Here is a 23,669-nt window from a genome sequence, read left to right on the forward strand (position 1 = left end):
AGAGGGAGAAGCAGGCTCTCTGCTGAGCAGGGAGCCCGATGCAAGGCTGGATCCCAGGACCCTGGGATCATGACCTGAGCTGAAGGCAGATGTTTAAGTGATGGAGCACCCAGGTGCCCCATAAAATTTGCAGATTCTTAAGATCTGCAGATTTTTACTTGATTCAGGAATTTTTATTGTATTTTATCTTGTTTTTAATTTAATTAAAATTACATATGCACATACTTTAGGTAAGTAAGGTTAAATAGCTAAATAGGCTTACAATGAAAAATTTCAGTCCTCTATTTCCTCCCCTCCCCATTTTCTGTTCCCCAGAAACACCCATTTTCAATTATTTTAGTGGATCCATTTAGTATTTATATCTGTATTTCTAGTAACATTCTAATATTGATATTCCTTAGTTTTTCCATTTCAGACATTATCTGTTGATTTCCCACTATGGAAGATAAGGATTTAGCTTTTTTTCATGACTGGCCCTGCCCCTATGACATATACCCATACTTCCTTACCTTTTACCTCCCTAATTTTACTGTTTTGGTTAGTTCAATATTGAAGTTTGTTATTATGGCTATTAACTATCAAAGAGGAAGTTTATCTCTCATCTTCCCTTGTGTCTCCAATACACAAACCCTCCCTGTCATCATTCCAAAGTAATTATCATGATTTTGGTTAGATCAAGTCAGTGATTACATTAAGATGCGTATATAAACATAAGTTACAGCTGAAACATTCAGTAACTAATGGTTAATTTTTTTCCTGCATATATATTTTTTTAAAGATTTTATTTATTTATTTGACAGACAGAGATCACAAGTAGGCAGAGAGGCAGAGAGAGAGAGAGGAGGAAAACAGGCTCCCTGCTGAGCAGAGAGCCCAATGCGGGACTCGATCCCGGGACCCCGAGATCATGACCTGAGCCGAAGGCAGCAGCTTAACCCACTGAGCCACCCAGGCGCCCTTTCCTGCATATTTTTGTTTTCTTTTTTCTTTTTTTTTTTTTTTTAAAGATTTTATTTATTTATTTGACAGAGAGAGATTACAAGTAGGCAAAGAGGCAGGCAGAGAGAGGAGGAAGCAGGCTCCCTGCTGAGCAGAGAGCCCGATGCGGGACTCGATCCCAGGACCCTGAGATCATGACCCGAGCCGAATGCAGTGGCTTAACCCACTGAGCCACCCAGGCGCCCCTGCATATTTTTGTTTTCCTTGGTATTACTGTTTTCTCCCATTTCTTAGTTTTCCAGATACTTATCAATAATTCAACCCCAAACTAACTACAAAGTGCTCAAAACTCCTCTCAAAATGTTGAGACACATCAAGTATTTTGTCATTTTTGTCAGAAGAAATAAGAGTATCCTGAGGAAATTATTCCCAAAGCTTTCTGACCTATTCCAATCTGGTCTGATTGCCATCTACACCTGGAGTGAAGGTGTTTTCCTGGAATCCTAGGGTTTCTTTTTCCTATAATCCTATAATTCCATTTCTTTCTTTCTTAGATTATGCCAGGGTTTTGGTGTTATAAATTCTCTAGCAGCTTTCTGAAAACAGATGTTTGCAAAGCAATTGTCTGTAAAATGCTTACTCTACTCTCATAGTTGATTGTTTGACTATATATAGATTTAAGAATTTTGAAAGCTGTCCTCCATTGTTTTATAGTTTCTAGTGCTGCTGTTAAAAGTTCAAAGCTGTTTTAGTTCCTTTATGTATGATATCTCCCCTCCCATCTAGAAGCGTCTTGGATCTTCTCTTTGACATCAGTGTTATAACAGTAAAATGTTTTCACATTTCACAATGACAACCTTGGTAAGTTTCTTTTCATGCATTCTGCTGGGCACTGTTTCCTTTCAGTTTAGAAACCCAGCTCCTTTCGTTCTGAGAAATGTTTTTTATATTTCTTCATTGATGCTATCTCCCCTCTCCATTTTCTCTGTTCTCTTTTTCTGGAATTCCTAATATCAAATGTTGGACCCCCTAGGTTGCTCCTTTGGTTTTCTTATTATTTTTCATTAATCTGTTGTTTTATTTTGCTTTGTGAGACATTTTTCAAAAATTTTCCCAAAATTTTCAACCCTTCTATTGAGTTTTTCATTTTTACCAAATGCTCCCCTTAAAAAAATTTTTTTTAGGATACTTGACCACAATGTAGTAATTCAACATCTCTATACCTTTATGCTAGCTTTACCACCAGTGCAGCTACCAAAGAATGCTATTACAGTATCATTGACTGTATATTCCCTAAGCTATACCCTTCATTTCCATGATTTATTCATTCCATAACTGGAAGCCTGTATCTCCCACTCCCCTTTACCTATTTTGCTCAACCCTTCACTCTCCTTCCCTCTGGCAACCATCAGTTTGTTCTCTGTATTTATAGCTCTGATTCTGCTTTTTTATTTTTTATTTAATTTTTTAGATTCCATATGTAAGCAAAATATATGGCATTTGTCTTTCTCAGTCTGACTTACTTCACTTAGCATAAACCCTCTAGGTCCATTCATGGTGTTGCAAATAGCAAGCTCTCATCTTCTTAATGGCTGCATAATATTCGTGTGTGTGTGTGTGTGTGTGTGTGTGTGTGTGTGTGTGTGTGTGTACACACACACATACATACCACAACTTCTTTATACATTCATCTATTGATGGACACCTAGGTTTCTTCCATCTTCTGGCTATTGTAAATAATGCTGCAATAAACATAGGGGTGCATATGTCTTTTCAAATTAGTGTTTTCATTTTCTTTGGGTAAATAGCAATATAGTACAATTACTAGATCACATGGTATTTCTATTTTTAAGTTTTTGAGGAACCTCCACCCTGTTTTTCACAGTGGCTGTACCAATTTATATCCCTATCAACAGTACAGGAGGGTTTCTTTTTCTCCACATCCTCACCAAAACTTGTTGTTTCTTGTCTTTTTTATTTTAGCCATTCTGCCAGGTGTAAGATGATAGCTCATTGTGGGTTTGCTATTTTTAAAAAAGATTTTATTTATTTATTTGGGAGAGGGATGCCTGGGTGGCTCAGTTGGTTAAGCAGCTGCCTTCGGCTCAGGTCATGATTCCGGCGTCCTGGGATCGAGTCCCACATCGGGCTCCTTGCTTAGTGGGGAGCCTGCTTCTCCCTCTGCCTCTGCTGCTTCTCTGCGTGCCTGTGCTTGCTCTCTCCCTCTCTCTGATAAATAAATAAAATAAAAAACAAAAAAACAAAAAAACAAAACCTTATTTATTTATTTGGGAGAGAGAAACAGAGAGCATGAGCAGGAGGAGTGACAGATGGAAAGGGAGAGGGACAAACAGACTCCCTACTAAATGGGGAGCCCGACATAGGCTTGATCTCAGGACTCTGAGATCAAGACCTGAGGTGAAGTCAGTCACTTAACCGACTGAGCCACCCAAGGTGCCTGCTCACTGTAGTTTTGATTTGCATTTCCCTGATGATGAGTGATGTTGAACATCTCTTTATGTGTCTGTTGGCTCTCTGTCTGTCTTCTTTGGAAATATGTCTATTCAGGTCTTCTGTTCACTTTTAAGTCAGATTTTTTTTTCTTTTTTTGTGTTGAGTTGTCTAGTTCTTTTTAAAGATTTGTTTATTTGAGAGAGTGAGAGCAAGCATGTGCACATGTTGGGTCAGGGGTAGAGGGAGAGAATCTCAAGCAGATTCCCTCCTGAGCATGGAGCCCAACATGGGGCTTGATCACACGAAACATGAGATCACGACCTGAGCAGAAACCAAGAGTTGGACGCTTAACTGACTGAGCCACCCAGGCACCCCGGGTAAGTTCTTTATATATATATTTTGGATATTAACCTCTTATTGGATATATCGTTTACAAATATCTTCTCCCATTCAGTGAGCTGCCTTTTTGTTTTGTTGATGGTTTTCTTTTCTGGGCAAAAGCTTTTTACTGCAATGTAGTCCAAATAGTTTATTTTTGTTCTTGTTTTCCTTGCCTTAGGAGACATATAGAAAAATGTTGTTATGATCAATGTCAGAGAAATTATTGCCTGCGTTCTCTTCTAGGACTTTCATATTTTCAGGTCTCACATTTAGTCTTTAATCCACTTTGAGCTTATTTTTGTGTATGATGTTAGAAAGTGGTCCAGTTTCATTCTTTTGTATGCAGCTATCCAGTTTTCTCGGCACCATTTATCAAAGAGACCATCTTTTCTATATTGTATATTCTTGGCTCCTTTGTCATAAGTTAATTGTCCATATAAATCATGGGTTTATTTCTGGGCTCTCTATTCTGTTCCACTGATCTCCATGTCTATTTCTGTGCCACTAAATGCTCCCTTTTTAATATAGCATTCTGCTTTTGGGTTCATGAATGCAGTATTCTCTCATCTCTCAATGAGGGCAAGGATTTTGGTGCACTTTGTTTGCTGCTGTATTCCTATCTCCTAGGATACTGATATTCAGATGTTCAAATATTAGTGAATCTTTCTGAGTAATGTTACTTTTGAAGTTTTCTTCTCTCTGAACAATTTCTTTTTTTTATTTTATTTTATTTTTTTTTTAAAGATTTTATTTATTTATTTGACAGAGAGAAATCACAAGTAGTCGGAGAGGCAGGCAGAGAGAGAGAGAGGGAAGCAGGCTCCCCGCTGAGCAAGAGCCCGATGCGGGACTCGATCCCAGGACCCTGAGATCATGACCTGAGCTGAAGGCAGCGGCTTAACCCACTGAGCCACCCAGGCGCCCCTCTGAACAATTTCTATTGGGCTTTCTGCTAACTTGGGTTTTTTTTCCTGTTTGTTCCAGCCCCTACATCTTGTAATCCCTGTTTCTTTTTTATCTAAATTTAAGAATGGCACAATAAATATTTCACTGTGAACACCCAACATGTGGTGAGCTTTGTCAACTTCGAAATTCAAGGTAGGATGAACCAAGAACTGGGTTTTCCGGTGGGGATTCTCTGATGTCTATGTCTTTAGGTCTCCTCTTGAACTGTCTTTTACCACAGAGAAGAATCTTCTAATGTCCTTGCTTAACAGATACAAGCTTGGCTGCTGGTATATAGAAGCTAAGTGGGAGACAGAAGCTAAAGACCTCAGGACATATGTTCACTTTTTTTTTGTATTGTACCCCCCATTTTTTGTATGGTACCTCTAACCTCATTCATGCCTAGTGCCCCAATCCAGAGATCTACTTTACCCTCTTCCAAGAATAAATCTTATGAGGTTTGACGGGGAGGAAATCTGAGCATCTATCTACAGTTTGGACAAATTCTCAAGTAATCCAGTTTTTAGCTTCACTTTTAGATATACGTGGTACTGCTGAATCTTGACTACTTAGAGTTTTGTAGGGTGAATCAGTCTACAGTTCAGCTTCGCCCACTGCTGGCTTAGCATTCAGCTTTCTCAGGTATGTTCAACTGTCCTGCTTTCCTGTTTCCAAACTGTGGTTGTTGTTTTTTCATTTTTAATCTTCTTTAGTCTTCTGGATTTATCCCTCTCTAAAATCTCCATCTTGCTGTTTTAGTGGAATTTCAGAAGTCATCATATTTACTTAGCCCTTCTATCTTTATATTAAAAGCCTTAAACTAGTTTGCCAAGAAGGCCTTATATCTTTGAATACAGCCTTTGGCCACATGTTTAGTTCTCTTTTTCAGAGATATTAATTTATTGAGTCATCTTTGTCTTTTTTTTCCCTATTAGATTCGCTATAATTTTTAATCATTTCTTTTTTCATCAAAATCTCTAAATATCTCAAGCCTTTCCTCTATGTCAATAATTTGATTTTCAGCGGTATCTGTTGTGTTCTTTGCTATTTTAATTAGTTTTCAATTTATTTTCTTAGTTCTATAATATCTTCTTTTATCTCACATTGTTTTATCAGCCCATCACTGAACTTTTATTTATTAAATTCACATTTTGATGAGTTGTTTTATAGCTGTATAGTACAGGAAATTCTAGTCATTGAATTATGTTTTTTTCAGGATACATTGTCTTTTCAGAGTATTTTTCTTGCTTTCATTTGTTTGCTGTATGTTTCCGTAGTTGAAATACTGATTCTTTTGGTCTTGTTCGTGCTTGTTTTATTTATTTTGATATGATATGGATGAGTTTTTACCTCTCATCCACCTGTATCTGAGACCAACTACTATGTGTGGTGGTGATTTTTTTCCTTTTTGTTTATACTGAAGTATAGTTGATACACAATGTTACATTACTTTCATGTGTACAACACTGTGATTTGACACCTTATGCTATGCTCACCAGAAGTGTAGCTACTATCTGTCACCATACAGTGCTATTATAATACTATTGACTAAACTCCCTGTGTTGAATCTTTCATACCTGTGACTCACTCATCTCATTAACTTGAGGTCTGTACCTTCTACCCTCCTTTGCCTCTTTTTGCCCGTCCCCACCTTCCTCCCCTCTGGCTACCACCAGTTTGTTCTCTTTATTTATGGGTCTGTTTCTGTTTTTTATTTTTTTTTTAAATTTTCTTTTAAAAAAGGATTTTATTTTATTTACTAGAGAGAGAGAGAGAATGAGGAAGGAGGAGAAGCAGAGGGACAGGGAGAAGTAGACTTCCCACTAAGTAGGGAGCCCCATGTAGAGCTTGATCCCAGGCCCTGGGGATCGTGACCTCAGCTGATGACAGATGCCCAACCAACTAAGCCACCCAGGTGCCCCACCATATCTTCTTTATCCATTCATCTATCAGTGGACACAGGTTGCTTCTATATCCACTTTAAATAATGCTGCAATAAACATAAATGCACATATCTTTTCAAATTTCTGTTTTTGTTTTCTTCAGACAAATGCCCAGTAGTGCTACTTATTTTATATTCTGTGTATTTTTCTATGGCTTCAGGGAATGTGGAAGGAACATAGGGAACATGGCTAAGGAACTGCAGAATCTCTATTAAAATATTTTTCTTTCCCGAGATTCTGTTATATATTCTTCTTTCATTCCACATAATTAAGGGGTATATTCTGTTCCTATGGAGGAATAGCTTTCAGCTTTATATTACGTCACCTATTCATTTGTAGGCTTGATCTTTTGTTTCTGTTAAAAGTCAGCTTCATTGTTCATTTTCTCTGCTTTATCATTTATTTGCAAGTAGTTATTCCCACTGCTCCTCAGTCAGAAGAAGACAGAAGTACAGATATGTGTTCAGTTTGCTTCTTTCCAGCTTTGGAGCTATTAGTGAGAATTTGCAGGATTTCATTAATATATCAGTATGGCTTCTGGTGAGCTGCGATACGGTGGAGTTGGGAGCCTACCTTCATTCCTTTCTGTTTCTCTCTTCTTCTTCCTTTTTTTTAAAAAAGATTTTATTTATTTATTTAATTTATTTATTACGGGGCTTGATCCCAGGACCCTGGGATTATGACCCAAGCCCTTTGGCAGAGGCCTTAACCCACTGAGCCACCCAGGTGCACCTCTTTTTGTTTTTTTTTAAGATTTTATTTGTTTATATAAGAGAGAGAGGGAGAGAGCATGAGCAGGGAGAGGTACAGAGGGAAAAGCAGGCTCCCTGATGAGCAGGGGGTCTGATCTAGGACCCTGGGATCATAACCTGAGCCAAAGGCAGACGTTTAACAGACTGAGTCACCCAGGTGCCCCTATTCCTTTCTGTTTCTTGTCAGAATCTTGCTTCTTTCCTTGACCAACAGTTTTTAAGCTTTAGTACATATTTTTTATATATTATATATATATTATATAATATATATATATAATGACCTGCCTTCGGCTCAGGTCATGATCCCAGGGTCCTGGAATCAAGCCCTGCATCGAGCTCTCTGCTTGGCATGGAGCCTCCTTCCTCTCTATCTGCCTGCCTCTCTGCCTACTTGTTATCTCTCTCTGTCAAATAAATAAATAAAATCTTAAAAAAAAAAAAAAAAAGGATAACAGAGAACTGCAATCTGGGACAAAACCACAGACAAGTCAAACCCAGGCTCCAAACAGTTTTCAAACTTTCCTGTGTACTGGTATTACACAGTACAGCTCTGAGTATGGTGGCTTCTGATAAAAAAGTCCATACTGAGCAAGCACTCAATAAATGCTGATTAAAGAAGATGTGTAACTGGGTTGCCTATTTGTAGCCATTATGATGGCTACTATCAAAAAACAGAAAATAACAAGTGTTGACAAGGATGTAGAGAAACTAGAATGTTTGTACACTGTTGGTGTGATTGTAAAACAGCACAGTCACTATAGAAAATAGCAGAGAGGATTCTCCAAACATTAGAACTAGAACTGTCATAGAATGTAGCATCCCACTTCTGGGTGTATATCCAGAAGAATCCAAAGCAGGATCTCAAAGGGATATGTGCACACCCATGTTCACTGCAGCATTATTCACAATAGCCAAGAGGTGGAAGTGACTCAAGTGTCTGCTGACAGATGAATACATTAAAAAAAAAAAAATGTGGCATTTCCACACAATGGAATATTATGTAGCCTTACAAAGGAAGGCACTCTGACACATGCTACAACATGGATGAACCCTGAGGATTTTATACTCAGTGAAATAAACCAGTCGACAAAGGACAAATACTGCATAATTCTACTTATCTGAGGCATCTAATGTAATCAAATTCATAGAAACAGAGAGTCGAATGGCAGTTACCAGGAGCTGGGGACAGGAAAAAGGGAAAAGCTATTGTTCAACAGATGCAGAATTTTGGTTCTGCAAGATGAAAAAGTTCTGGAGATCTGTTTCACAACAATGTGAATATGTTTAACACTAGTGAACTGTACACTTAAAAGTGGATAAGATGGTAAATTTTATGTTTTGTGTTTACCACAATTAAAGAAAAGGAAGCTCCAGAACACTGTTAGAAAGACAGTCCTGTTCCCTCTTCTCCCCACAGCTGCTTTGCCCTACTGCTATGCAGGATTTGACTCTACCTTGGCAAAAAAGACACAGGGAAAAGCTAAGCTTTTGTGCAGTGAAGAAAAGCCTTCATCCTGTCTCATGGGAAAACAGTCACATACTTTTGTCAATTTCACACAGTATAATCTAGCGTTCATTCCCCCTTTCCCATCCACTGGGTGGTTTTATTTTGTTTTAAGACAAGGAGAACTGCCAGAAAGAAAACCCTAGGGCTTACTTGTGCAGGATGGATCCCTTAATGACCAGCTCTTCATCCAAGTCCGCTTCATTAGCCATGAAGAGCAGCCTCTTTCCTGTGCTGTCCACTCCGATGAAGTCACGCTGCTCCACTGGATCATACAAAAGAAGGGAAATCAAACAAAGCCACTTGCCCCGGCCTGCATGACGAAGTCAGGGGGACAGGGCACCTGCTCACAATGCTCTTGGTACTAAATACAGGATTGTCATACAGCACATACCATAATGTTTAAAACATGACTAGTCAAAATGTTTTTGTATTGTTCTAAAGGATAGTGTTAGGTTAACTGGTGAAGTCTGAATAAGATCTGTAGATTATGGGGCACCTGGGTGGCTCAGTGGGTTAAAGCCTCTGCCTTCGGCTCAGGTCATGATCCCAGAATCCTGGGATCGAGCCCTGCATCGGGCTCTCTGCTCGGCAGGGAGCCTGCTTCCCTCTCTCTCTCTACCTGCCTCTCTGCCTACTTGTGATCTCTGTCTGTTAAAAAAAAAAAAAAAAGATCTGTAGATTAAAGTATTGTAGCAGTGTAATTTTCTGTTTTAACAGACTGTCCTTTCTGGGTGGCAGTGAGGCGTGGGGGACAGAATATACACCAACGTATTTAAAGGCAAAGGGAATCATACCTGCAACTTATTCTCAAATAGCTGAGAAAAATAATAATAGTATATATAATATTTTGTTTACACATATTATATATTGAAGGTATATCACAAGATTATGATAGAACAAATCTTAACATTTGGGGAATCTGGGTAAAGGATATATAAGTTCTCTACTAGTCTTATAATCATTCTGTAAATGTGAAATTACCCCCAAAACGAAGAGTTAAGGAGGTGGTAGGTATGTTCGTTTGACTGTGGCAATCATTTCATAATCATGTCTACATATATCAAAACATCACTGCACATTTTAAATATGCAAAATTTTTGTCAAAAATAAAAATAAAAAATAAAAAGCCAAGGGGGTTATGTAGAGGGTGGTTGGGTTATGGACACTGGGGAGGTATGTGCTGCGGTGACTGTTGTGAAGTGTGTAAGCCTGATGATTCACAGACCTGTACCCCTGGGGCAAATAATATATTTTATGTTAATGAAAAAAAAAATAAGCCAAATAAGTGGATGGTCCATGAACTCATTACATGGTACAGAAGAATAGTATAAAAGGAATTCTTTCTCTGCAAGTAACACCTGAAGTCTCCTCACTGTGGAAGTGGGCATAACATTATTTAAGGACATGTACATTAATCAACATTAACCATATATCTATTATGCATTAGATTTTATGCTGTGTAAGAGAGCACTGAAAGAAAACAAGGTACCTATTTAATAATGTGGAGAGTTCTCTGGTAGATGGTGATGTTACAGGCTGTTGTATTATTGCTGTTTTCTCTGTTTTATTTCTTTCCCTAACCAGATTATAAATTCTTCAAAGGCAGGCTTATGATTCCTTTATATCTCCTGTAACATCTAGTATAATGTCAGGCACTTAATAAAAACTACTAACAGTATCTATCTATAGCTTACAAAAGCATTTTCACATAGAGGAAGCATAGCATCATGATAAAGAAGAGTGCCTCTGAGGCCTAACCACCTGGGTATAAATCCCACTTACTAGCTGTATGTCTTTGAGCAAGATACTTTTTTATCCCTCAGTTTCATCTGCAAAATGTGTTATCATAATAGTGTCTATCTCACACAGGCTTATTATGAGGACTAAATCAGTTAATATTTGCAAAGCTCTTATAACCTGTATAAGAGCTTAACTCAAACATTAAATAAAATGTTCATGTTTAAAAAAACTAAACAAAATGCATATTCTCATTTGGTCCTCACAGCAATCAAATAAAGGAAGAAGGATTTAATGCCTCTTTGAAAAAGAAAAAAATAGTTGAGCTCTAGAAAAATAATATTGCTTTTTTCTTCCTTTCTTTTTTAAAGCAGGCTCCACGCACAGTGTGGATCCCAATGTGGGGCTTGAACTCATGACCCTGAGATCAAGAACCCAACGCTTAATCAACCAGGCCACTCAGGAGCCTCTAGAACCTCTAGTATTTCTAAAGATGAATTTGTCTGCCTCCTACTGACAGACAACAGGTACTACATAACTGAACATGCTTCATTGTTGGCTGCAACTGCCTGTATACCTAGAACCAAATGTATTACTCAAGTGTATAATGTGTTTAGCCCAGGTGCTTGAAAGCATTCTCTCCTTCAGATGGTTTCTGGTCATCTATTCATCTGTAGCATCTGAATCTAAATAGGGAAAAACTATCATAAAAAGTTATATGTTGGGGAGCACCTGGGTGGCTCAGTGCGTTAAAGCCTCTGCCTTTGGCTCAGGTCATGATCCCAGGGTCCTGGGATGCAGCCCCGCATCGGGCTCTCTGCTCGGCGGGAAGCCTGCTTCCTCCTCTCTCTGCCTGCCTCTCCACCTGTGTGATCTCTCTCTCTCTGTCAAATAAATAAATAAATAAAATCTTAAAAAAAAAAAAAGTTGTATGTTGGGGCACATGGCTGGCTCATCAGAAGAGTATGTGACTTTTTTTTTTTTAAGATTTTATTTATTTATTTGACAGAGAGAGCTCACAAGCAGGCAGAGAGGCAGACAGAGAGAGAGAGGAGGAAGCAGGCCCCCCGCCAAGCAGAGAGCCCAATGCGGGACTCGATCCCAGGACCCCGAGATCATGACCCGAGCCGAAGGCAGCGGCCTAACCCACTGAGCCACCCAGGCGCCCGAGTAGGTGACTCTTGATCTCACGGCCATGAATTTGAGCCCCGCACTAGGTGTAGAGATTACTTAAATAAATAAATAAACTAAAAAAACCCCAACAAGCTATATGTTGGGGGTTTTTCCCCCCCAATAACCAAAATTAGTGAACTCCCAAGAAGGAAGGGTAAATAATACCAATTACCAATTTGAAGGTAAGTTTTACAGGAAATTTCAGTTGAAGTGAATTTTGCAGAGAATTTCAAATGTCACACAGTAGATATGACATATATTAATTCATCCGTTACAAGGAAACTTGAGAATATAACAGTCTGCAACAGTCTGATTATGAGCCAATATTTTAAAAAGAAACACAGAGATGTTATTTTTGGATATAATTTGGAGTGCTTCCTCTATCCAAGTCCTTCAGCCCACAAAACCTTGAATTACTTAATGTCCTGGGAGCAGTGATGTCCAAGTGCTCTGTGTTCTTTATTCACATTCCTCACTCTCAGGGTCCCCTCCCTATATTTGCTTCCTCGTAGCTACCATAGTAACTGGGACCTACGAATATGCTACAAATTATAGAAACCTGGGAAAGATTTCTTCCTGTTCTAACAATGTAAATTCCACTTTGGGAGCAGAGCAAGTAATATCAGAATGTCTATCCTAAGAAGATTACAAATATGAGATTAAGAAAACAGTTAAAACTATGAATTTCCATTAAAAAAAAATTCTGTCAACTACTCATAATATTTTTCTAGTTGATTTTTACTAGTCTGCCTGACCCTTTTGATTCTTCTATAGTCATTTACTTATCCATTCATTCATTCAACTAATAAATGTACTTGTGCACCTCCCCTATGACAGACATTATATTGGCCATTATAGTAGGGAATTTCATTTCCTCATTTTATAAGGCTAGCAGGATCTTGATGCCGATACCAGATAAAAATATGAGGCATATTAATTTATTACGTAAGTAGAGGGATCCTAAACAAAATATAGCAAATCAAAACTACAAATGTATATAGTAGCCCTTTTGCCTCATTGCAGCTGAGAGAGCAGGATGGGTTACCAGCAGCTCTATGGGAGCCATCTGAGAAAATTTGGTCAGGGTTCTTGTTCTTGCCATGGCTGTTCAAACCAGCATGGTCTCATCCTGAAATCTGACCTCAATATGCTGCCAGTGTTTCTGTAAGTACGTGAAGGATATAGGCTTCATTAAGTTGGATTTAGTGAACTTCCTTGAATGGGTCCTCTAAGATACCAACCTTAACTGTGGATCTCCTAGATATCGCCCTTAATGCCAACTCACGGTACATAAAAAAAACATACTTCAGGGGCACCTGGGTGGCTCAGTGGGTTAAGCTGCTGCCTTTGGCTCAGGTCATGATCTCAGGGTCTTGGGATCGAGTCCCGCATCAGGCTCTCTGCTCAGCAGGGAGCCTGCTTCCTCCTCTCTCTCTCTCTGCCTGCCTCTCTGCCTACTTATGATCTCTGTCAAATAAATAAATAAAATCTTTAATAAATAAATAAATAAATAAATAAACATACTTCAATTATGGAAAAAAATGTATATAGTAGATTTTTTAAAAAAAAGATTTTATTTATTTATTTTACAGAGAGAGAGATCACAAGGAGGCAGAGAGGCAGGCAGAGAGAGAGGGGGAAGTAGACTCCCTGCTGAACAGAGAGCCCAATGCAGGGCTCGATGCCAGGACCCTGGAATCATGACCTCAGCTGAAGGCAGAGGCTTTAACCCACTGAGCCACCCAGGCACCCCTATATAGTAGATTTAAAAGGGTTTCAAATTTGTTGTTCTTCCCTTCAAGAGGTAAGGTCTAGAATGTAAAATGGTATAGCTACAATATAAAATAGTTCCTCAAAAAATTAAAAATAGAGGGGTGCCTGGGTGCTCAGTTGGTTGCATCTGCTCTTGGCTCAGGTCATGATCCCAAGGTCCTGGGATCAAGCCCCGCACTGGGCTCCCAGCTCAGTGTGCTTCTCCCTCTCCCACTCCCCCTGCTTGTGCTTGCTTGCTCTCTCTCTGTCAAATAAATAAATAAAATCTTAAAAAAAAACCGAAACAAACAGAATTACCGCATGATTCGGCAATTCTATTTCTGGATATACCACCCCAAAAAATTAGAGGCAGGGTTTCACAGAGACATGTGTACACCCCTGTTCATAACAGCATTATTCAGAATAGCTAAAATGTGAAAGCAACCCAAGTGTCCACTGATAAAGTAATGGATAAGCAAAACATAATATATACATACAAGAAAATATAATTCAGCCTTAAAAATGAAGGAAATTCTGCAATATGCTAAGTACAGATCAACCTCAGAGGCATTACACTATGAAATAAGCCAGTGGCAGAAAGACAAATACTGTATGATTCCACTTACATATGGTACTTAAAGTAGTCAAAATCATAGAGACAGAAAGTATCATACTGGCTTCGGGGGCGGGGGGGGGGGGCTCGAGGGAGGAGGAAATGAGGAGTTACTAAGTTCCAGTTTCAAAAGATGAAAAGAGTGATGGAGATGGTGGTGATGGTTGCACAGCGTTATAACCGTATTTAACACCAATGAACTGTACACTTAAAAAAAGATGGTAAATTTTACATGTATTTTATCACCATAAAAAAACAAAACAAAACAAAACAAAACTGAAGGAAAAAAAAGTGCTCATGGGAGGGGAAAAAAGAGGTTAAGGTCTAGTTCCCCATCCCTTATATCCAGGCTGGCCTAGCCACTAGCTTTAAAGAATGCAATGAAAGTGATACAGTGTGAGTTCCAAGCTTAGATCCAAGAGACCTTGTTTGTAGTTCCTTTCTTACTCTTTAAGAACCTGCTGCTGCCATGTGAAGAAGCTTGGGCCTCCAGTATGGTAACAGAGTAGATGCAAAGAGAAATCCAACTATCACAGCTGAGGGCCTCGACATATCAGTGAGCCCAACTGTGGTAGGTCATCTCTAAGAATGATAATTGCCTCTTGGTAGTCATAATCTTCTGTATCCCCCCCCCCACACACATGAATATGGGCTGGCCCAGCAGCTTGCTTCTAACCAACAGAATGTGGCAAAGGTGATGAGATACTATTTTTGTGATTTAGTCACATAACTTTATAACTTCTGTCTTGCTAGAAGGTTCTCTCCCTTGCTGGCTCTGGTGAAGCAAGTTGTTCTGCTGAAGAGGCCCAAGTAATAAGGAAATGAGGGCAGCCTCTGGCCAACATCCAGTTAGAAATTGAGGCTCTTAATCCAACAGTCCTCAGGGAACTGAATTTTTGCCAATAAACAAGTGAGCTCAGAAGCTAATCCTTTCCTAGCTGAGCCTTCAGATGAAACCTCAACCCTAAATGACACATTGATTTCAGGCTTGTAAAAGACTCTAAGTCAGAGGGTCCAACTAAGTAATGCCTGGATTCCTGACCCACAGTATTGTTTTAAGATGTTAAGTTTGTGGTAATTTGTTATGCAACAATAGATAATTTACACAACAGAAAATATACACTAGCTGATAATCACTTGAACAGAAGTGAGCCAACTCAGTTACAACAGGCCAAACTGCCAACCTAAAGAATAATGAAGAAGCAGATAATGAAAAGCAAATCATGCCAATTTTTTTTGCAGGTTTTAACTTTACATTTCTAAAATTTCAATTTATTCTATTACTTTTTAAAATTTTATTTATTTATTAGAGAGAGAGAGAGCATGCATAAGTGGGGGAGGGGCAAGGGGAGAAACAGGCTCCCCACAGAGCAGGGAGCCTGATGTGGGGCTTGATTCTGGGACCCTGAATCATGATCTGAGCCGAAGGAGACACTTAACTAAGCCACCTAGGCGCCCCTAAAAAATTCAATTTATTTAAACTAATGCAAAATAAAACAAAAGCAGTTTACCTTCTCCTATCTCCCACTCCCCATCTCTGAAAACCACCAATCTATTCTCTGTATCTATGAGCTTAGTTTGTTTTCTTTAAAGGGTTTTTTTTTTAAATTTTTAAATTTTATTTATTTGTCAGAGAGAGAGAGAGAGACAGTGCACAAGAAGGGGAGCAGCAGGCAGAGGGAGAAGCAGGCTCCCCGCTGAGCAAGGAGCCCAGTGCAGGACTTGATCCCAGGACCCTGGGATCATGACCTGAGCTGAAGGCAGACGCTTAACCGACTGAGCCATCTAGGTGTCCCTCTATGAGCTCAGTTTAAATTTTATTATTTTTTTTAGATTCCACATGTAAAAGAGATCATATCGTATCTGTCTTTCTGTCTGATTTATTTCACTTAACATAATATCCTTGAGGTCCAACCACGTTGTTGCAAATGGCAAGATTTCATTCTTTTTTTGTGGCTGAATAATCTTCCGCTGTGTATAGATACCACAATTTCTTTATCCATTCACTTAGGTTGATTCCATATTTTGGTCACTATAAATAAAGCTGCAAGGAACAAGGGGTTGCATATATCTTTTTGAATTAGTGTTCTCATTTTTTTTGGAGAAATACTTGGTAGTGGAATTATTGGATCATATGGTAATTCTTTTTTTAATTTTTAAAGGAATTTCCATACCCTTTTCCAAAGTGGCTGCACCAATTTACATTCCCACCAACAGTATGTGAGGGTTCCCCTTTCCATGCATCCTCACCAACACTTGTTATTTCTAATCTTTTTGATAACAGTCTTTTTTTTTTTTTTTTTAAAGTAGGCTCCATGCTCAGTGTGGAGCCCAATATAGGGCTTGAACTCATGACCCCGAGATTTGAGACTTGAGCTGAGATCAAGAGTAAGACACTGGGGCGCCTGGGTGGATCAGTCCCTTAAGTATCTGTCTTTTGCTCAGGTCATGATTCCAGGGTCCTGGGATCAAGCCCTGCGTCAGGCACCCTGGTCAGTGGCGGGGACCTGCTTTTCCTTCTGACACATCCCTCTGTTGCATTTTCTCTCTCACCCTCTCAAATAAGTAAATAAAATCTTAAAACAAACAAAGAGGGATAACAACAATTTGGGGAAGGGGACTGGAAATCACGCTAGTAAAAGTTATTTTAAAGTTTGAGTTTGCTGGTGGGTTAAAAAGAAAAAAGATATTAATTTGAGAAAATTTTTCTGAATTGAAGACTTGACTTTTCAGATCAAAAGGCCCATTAACGTGGGATTATGGACATTGGGGAGGGTATGTGCTTTGGTGAGTGCTGTGAAGTGTGTAAACCTGGTGATTCACAGACCTGTACCCCGGGGATAAAAATATATGTTTATAAAAAGAAAAAAAAATTAAAAAAAAAAAAAAAGGCCCATTAACATCCAACACAAGGGATGGTATCAGACTGTACTGAAAACAATCAGAGTGAAACTTAGTAACTTTGTAAATAGAAAGATCCTAGAAGCTTCCCAAAAGGGGAGAAAAAGTTTTCATGAAGAGAATGAAGAATCAGAATTGTGTTAGATTTAACAGAAAAGCTAGAAGACAGTGAGATAATACCTTCATTTTGAGGGGACATGATCTCTCTCTCTCTCTCTTTTTTTTAAAGATTTTATTTATTTATTTGAGAGAAAGAGAGAGAAAGAGTGAGTAAGAGAAAACATGAGTTGGGGGAGAGGTAGAGGGAGCAGTAAACTCCCTGCTGACCAGGGAGCCCAATGCAGGGCTCAATCCCTGGACTTCAGGATCACGATGTGAGCCAAAGGCAGATACTTAACTGACTGAGCCACCCAGGTACCGCAAAAGGACATAATTTCCAAGAGAAGATTATACCTAGCCAAAATATCAAACAACCACTGAGAAAGAATGAAGACATGCAAAAGCTATAAAAATTTATTTTTCATGAACCCATCTGAGAAGGCTACCAGAGGATATGTTCCACAAAAAAGTGAGTATAAACTAAGAGGAAAATTATGAGATTGAAGTGTGAACCTAAAATGGCAGTTCTACAGAAGAGCTACTAATCCAGAAAAGTTCTAAGAGAGATATCTTCAGGAGTTTGAAACTGAGAGAACACTTAAAGTGTTAGGAAATAATGAGAAGAAATTCATACCGGTGGGGCTAAGGCTGAATTAATAATAAATACATAGAAAATTAAGCAAATGAAAAAACAAGACAATTTTTAGGAAAATAAAAGGAGGAAAGAGAAAAGTAATCTCATATAAGGTTCAGCTGTGAATACTTAGCTAAGCCGAAGGAGACACTTAACTAAGTATTTTAATTTTTTTAAAAATTTTATGTATTTGAGAGAGAAAGAGAAAGGGAACATGAATGGTGGGGAGGAAGAGAGGAAGAGGGAAAAGGAGGCTCTCCACTGAACAGGGAATCCAGTACCACGCCCGATCCCAGGACCCAGGGATCATGACTTGAGCCAAAGGCAGACACTTAACTGACTGAGCCACTCAGCTGCCCCTTATGAATAACATTTAAACAGTTATAGTGGTGTAAACATTAAATATATGTTAATAAACACGGCAATAAATGGGGAAACTGGGAGTCTGCATGTGTGTGGTGGGGCTAGAGGATGTGGTAAAACAGAACTAAATCTTTAAAATTTCTATAGTAGGTAGTAAGTAAATAATTCCTAAAACTAAAAATACCAAGACATAGCAAACAAAAGCATGTCCTTTGAAGATATGGAGTTAAATGTGAAAAAAAAATTAGCTAAATATGTTGAAAGTGGCTGCCTTTGGGTAAAATGAGGATAGACACAGTGAAGGATGGCTATTTCTTATAATATACCCTGGATAATTCCATCACTCTTTAAATTACGAACATATAAAACTCTGACGAAAATAAAAACTAAATTCAAAAAGGAAAGAAAAAAAAAAAGCTCGGGCTATGGAGTCAGAAAGCGCAGGTTCAAGTTCTGATTCTACCACTTATTAATGATTTGATATTGAGCAACTATCTACAAAATGCTAGTATGCCATAAGTGGATATAAAACTTGGTAAATAATAAAACTACATAGCCCCATTCACTGGATTTTATTTTATTTCATAATTATTATTCTTTTTTTTTTTTAGTTTCATGTTTTTATTTACATTCCAGTTAGTGGGGTGCCAGGGTGGCTCGGTCATGATCTCCGGGTCCTGGGATTGGCTGTGTTGGGCTCCCTGCTCAGCAGGGATTCTGCTTCTCCCTCTCCCTCTGCCTCCTCTCCCCTGTTCATGCTCTCTGCCTCTCTCTCAAATAAATAAAATCTTTAAGGAAAAAAAAAATTCCAGTTAGTTAATATATAGTGTAATATTAATTAGTTTTAGTCCATTCACCAGGTTTTTTTTTTTTTTTTAAGATTTATTTATTTATTTATTTGTCAGAGAGAGAGCGAGAGCGAGCACAGGCAGACAGAGTGGAAGGCAGAGACGGAGGGAGAGGGAGAAGCAGGCTCCCTGCGGGGCAAGGAGCCCGATGTGGGACTCGATCCCAGGACGCTGGGATCATGACCTGAGCCGAAGGCAGCTGCTTAACCAACTGAGCCACCCAGGCGTCCCTCACCAGGTTTTATTTTGAGAGCAAATCTTGATAATTTTTGTTTCCCATATAAGCTTTAGCATAAACTTTATATATAGTATGCTCTAAGTTCAATGACTACATCAAAATTCAATGCATTTGTAAGTCAGGGATCTTATCTCATACCAACTACCCTGTCTGCATATCAGTATATTGTTCACCTCCTTCTTTTTAAATATTGTGCTTTTAAATATATTTCCCTGTAACTAGGACATTAAACTGTTCTCTGTATTTTGCATATGCTATTACTGTACTTCTCACACTGTGACTTATAAATTCTAGCATATTTGAATCTACTTCTATAAGCTATTTCCTCAATCACAAGAATTTCAGTTTTGAGTATGCCGGGATTTCAAGTCACTTCTGTTAAATATAATTAGTATAAAAGGGGTGGTGGTGGTGGTTGGGATTTTTCAAAAGAGATAAAACAGAAACCCAAGCAGAAGAAGTTTTCTTGCAATACAGCTCTGAGAAATAAAGAAAGCTGAACCAAAAGAAATACAGGTTCAGAATGCCTGCCAACATTTGTTAGTGCGCAGATTGAGTGGTGAGTGTGATTCTGAACCACACTGATATTTACCGAATCTAGCCTAGACCAAGGCTATCTAACTCTGAGAACTGGAGAGGAGTTTGAGAAATACTACAGTGAACTGGATGGGCTAAATAAAAACTGAATCTACTTTATCTTACCTGGGCAGGGGATAGTAAGAGTCGCCTTTATAGGCAGACTCCTCAACCATTCAGTAATATGTATTGACTTCTTAACATGGGCCATAACTGAGCCAAATGCTGGGGATAAAATGAACAAAACAGGATATGATGATCCCAGCTATCAAAGAGCTGATAGCCAAGTAGAGGAGAGAGTAAATCAGAGAGCAGTGCCACCATATGTAGGCAAATAAGGGGGTATAACTGCATATGAGAGGGTCAAGGAAGGCTCTTCTCAGAAAAGAACTTGAAGGGTAAGTTAAATTTAGAGCACATGTGTCATAGGGAGAAGGGATGGAGAGCATTAAAAGCCTGGAGGGGGTGGGGAGGGGGGAAAGCAGTACAAAAAATCCAAACATGAATTTTTTCCTGCCCTCCTCAGAACAGACATCTACAAATCTGAGACAGAAGTAGCAAGACGGTGAAAGATGGCTCCTGAAACGTGTAGCCAATAGCCATTCTCCTGTAAGTCTGTAAGAACACCACTGCGAAACTTGGACACAGATCTGCTCTATTAAACAATATCTGGGAAAGTGTGGACTGCTAGTTTTTCTGGCATATAATAGCAGCCAACAGCAGACCAATATACAATCTGAGAAATTTAGGATTCCTTAACAACAACAAAAAAATGCTTATCATTGAAATGCATAGCATTTCATGGGAGGAATTTATTTATTATTATTTTTTTAAGAAGATTTTATTTATTTATTTGACAGAGAGATATCGAAAGAGGGAATACAAGCCGGGGGAGTGGAAGAGGGAGAAGCAGCCTCCCAGCTGAGTAGGGAGCCCGATGCAGGGCTTGATCCCAGGATGCTGGGATCATGACCCAAGCCAAAGGCAGACGCTTAACCAACTGAGTCATCCAGGCGCCCCCATGGGAGGAATTTAAAACTCAGTTATCTAGTGGTGCCGGGGTAGCTCAGTCGGTTAAGTGTCTGAGTCTTGTTTTTGGCTCAGGTCATGATCTCAGGATTGTGAGATCAAGCCCCACATCAGGCTCCAGGCTGGGCCCAGCACCTGCTTAAGATTCTCTCTCTCTTTCTCCCTCTTCTGTCCCCCAACCACATCCCCCCCACCCCATGCATCCAGATGTCTCTCTTAAGAAAATAAAAGCAAAAAACCTCCCTCAATTATCAAGGTGAAACTTAACCTTCAAATATAACAAAATACAGATATTGAGAAATTCAAAATTTCATGTTAAGTATGAAAATATTTCAATAACACAAATTTGATTAGGACATTCTCTTGTTTAAAATTCCTCAACAACTCCCCACTGTTTTGAGGATAAAGTTCAAATGCTTTAGTTTGATCCCTGTATCCTCTCCAGTCCCATTCCCTGCTCCCTGGCCTCCATACTCACACTCCAGCTCAAGAGTAGCTTACCTATATACATCATACCTTTTCAAAGAAGAGAAAAAAGCCAGCTTATACGAACTTTCACTGGCCAAGCATCAAAACAGTTTTAAATGGATGGGTAGACAGATAATACTTATAGCTATTTTAAAATTATGAAAAGCTATGCACTTATAATGATACTTAAGAGATAATAGCTAATATGAAATGTATCAAAATACTCAAATATCAAGAAGAGTAACTCTAATAAGGTATTTGATTTTTTAATTTGTTTTAAGGAGAAGAGTATAAAAAAGAAACAAGAAATGCTTATTTGTAAAATAAACACCTGTTTATAAGGTAGAAAAGGCTGAATACAGGAAACTGTGAATAAGCGAACCAGACCTCACGAAAGTAGAAACTACATCAAGAACAAAAAGGATTACTCAACATAAGGATCACAGATAGTGATAAGGTGGAAAGAGGACCCAATAATTAGTCCACACTGGTGATCACTTGAACACAAAAAGCAATTTAGAAAGTTTTAATGCTATAATCCAAAATTATAAATTAATTAAATGCCTAAGGAATAAAACTAAAAATATTATCTACATCTCTCAAATCCTAGGAATGAAAGCTCTAGGTATCTCTACCAAAACCAGTGAGATGCTAGTAAACCATATGCAGCTTCTAATAAGTGTAACAGATTACATCAATAAATAATAATGACAGGACAATGGGTTACATAATGCTGGCTAAGCAAAACCTAAAAAACACATCATTCCAGGGAAAAACTCCAGGGGAAAAAAATACATCATTCTAGGAAATATTTTTTTTTTTTTTTAAAGATTTTATTTATTTAACAGAGAGAGATCACAAGCAGGCAGAGAGAGAGGAGGAAGCAGGCTCCCTGCTGAGCAGAGAGCCCGATGCGGGCCTCGATCCCAGGACCCTGAGATCATGACCTGAGCCGAAAGGCAGCGGCTTAACCCACTGAGCCACCCAGGCGCCCCATTCTAGGAAATATTAAAATCTCTATCATTCCAGGGGAAAACTCCAAGGGAAAAAAAATACATCATTCCAGGAAATACTAAAATCTATATAAAAAGGGTGATCTTACAAAGCTTTCTGGTCATTAGTTCAGCCATTAAATGCAGCACAGTTATAGGATCGGTGCCTCAGCTTTGAAATACTCTGGGAAAAGCAATCAAGAACCATGTCTTAACCAAAAATGAACAACAGATCCCTAAGCAAAGCTCTACAATCTTGGGTGGACTACAGCATTATTCCCTTTCTTTTTGGTCTGACAAGATTAATATCACTCTGAAGAGTAAAACAAGTAATAACCTGCTACTAGAATCCCAGGGAAATACCAAGATAAGAATGTTGTAATCCTAAGAAGAAAAAGCATGGTTAACAACTGTCTTGTTTATTGACTATTTAGGGTGATTGAAGCATTCAAAAAAAAAAAAAAATCAACCATTCTACCCTTGTAATAGTAATTTTAATCGTTTAAAGGTTATCTGAAATTTGATCTTAAATTGTAAATAGTTCTGAGTGCTCCTCTTTGTATACAAAAGCCTCTCGGATTTTCCAGAATCTAATCAAGAGCTCTAAGCCTCTTCAATCAAGTCAGGGAATGTGTCTTATTTGACTTTATGCCATCAACTCTTAGCACAGTGCCTATAGTACAGTCACTTCTCAGTAAATGTTTCCTAAGTGAAAGCATGAAAGATAATAATAATAGTTGTTATTATTATAAAAACCCAACATACAAATAAATCAAACTCCTTACCTGGTTTTTTCCCCCTCTTTTGACCAGGAACTTGTTCTAAGCCATCTTGGCCTTTTCTCATTAACATGGCGAGTGAGGCATCATGAGCTCTGAACAGGTCCACAACTTCATGTAAGGCAACATCTGTGATCAGGTCACAGCTCAGGACTAGTACATCTGTCTGTCAAATGGAGAAGGGGAAAGTCAGTATCACAAAAGACAACGGATCGCACACATCACCACAGGATAAACTTACGATGGCTTGGTAGCACTCAGACTGGACACTTGTTTTCAAACATTTTTTATAGCAGCAGAATAAGTAAAATAAATAGGGTTGCTCTAAGTAAACTATTCCAGGGGAGGTCTGGAATATCTACCTCCCTGTGTGTGTGTGTCTTATTGCTGCCCAATCTGAGGCATCACTGGAATTCTGGGCTCTAAGGAAAAGAGTCTGGAAACTACCACATTGTCTATTTCCATGACTGTGGAATTAATGATCTTAAATTTATACATCTCTTTACAATTTGAAAAGTATTTTCACATAATCTGATGATTCCATTT

At 38.6% G+C, this 23,669-nt stretch overlaps 1 protein-coding gene across 2 annotated transcripts in view; it reads right to left on the reverse strand.

The window, feature by feature from the left end:
• The window catches only part of EIF2B3 (eukaryotic translation initiation factor 2B subunit gamma), a 129,503-nt gene that overhangs the window by 71,801 nt on the left and 34,033 nt on the right, over positions 1-23,669 (reverse strand). For both annotated transcript variants that reach the window (XM_082750076.1, XM_082750075.1), the window contains exons 4-5: positions 23,130-23,289; positions 9,072-9,183 (exon numbers count right to left, since the gene is read on the reverse strand). In XM_082750076.1, the coding sequence (XP_082606202.1) occupies positions 9,072-9,183; positions 23,130-23,289 (272 nt within the window). The remainder of the gene's footprint in view (positions 1-9,071; positions 9,184-23,129; positions 23,290-23,669) is intronic.

This window comes from Mustela nivalis (assembly GCF_964662115.1).
Source record: "Mustela nivalis genome assembly, contig: HAP1_SCAFFOLD_670, whole genome shotgun sequence".
NCBI classification, from domain to species: domain Eukaryota; kingdom Metazoa; phylum Chordata; class Mammalia; order Carnivora; family Mustelidae; genus Mustela; species Mustela nivalis.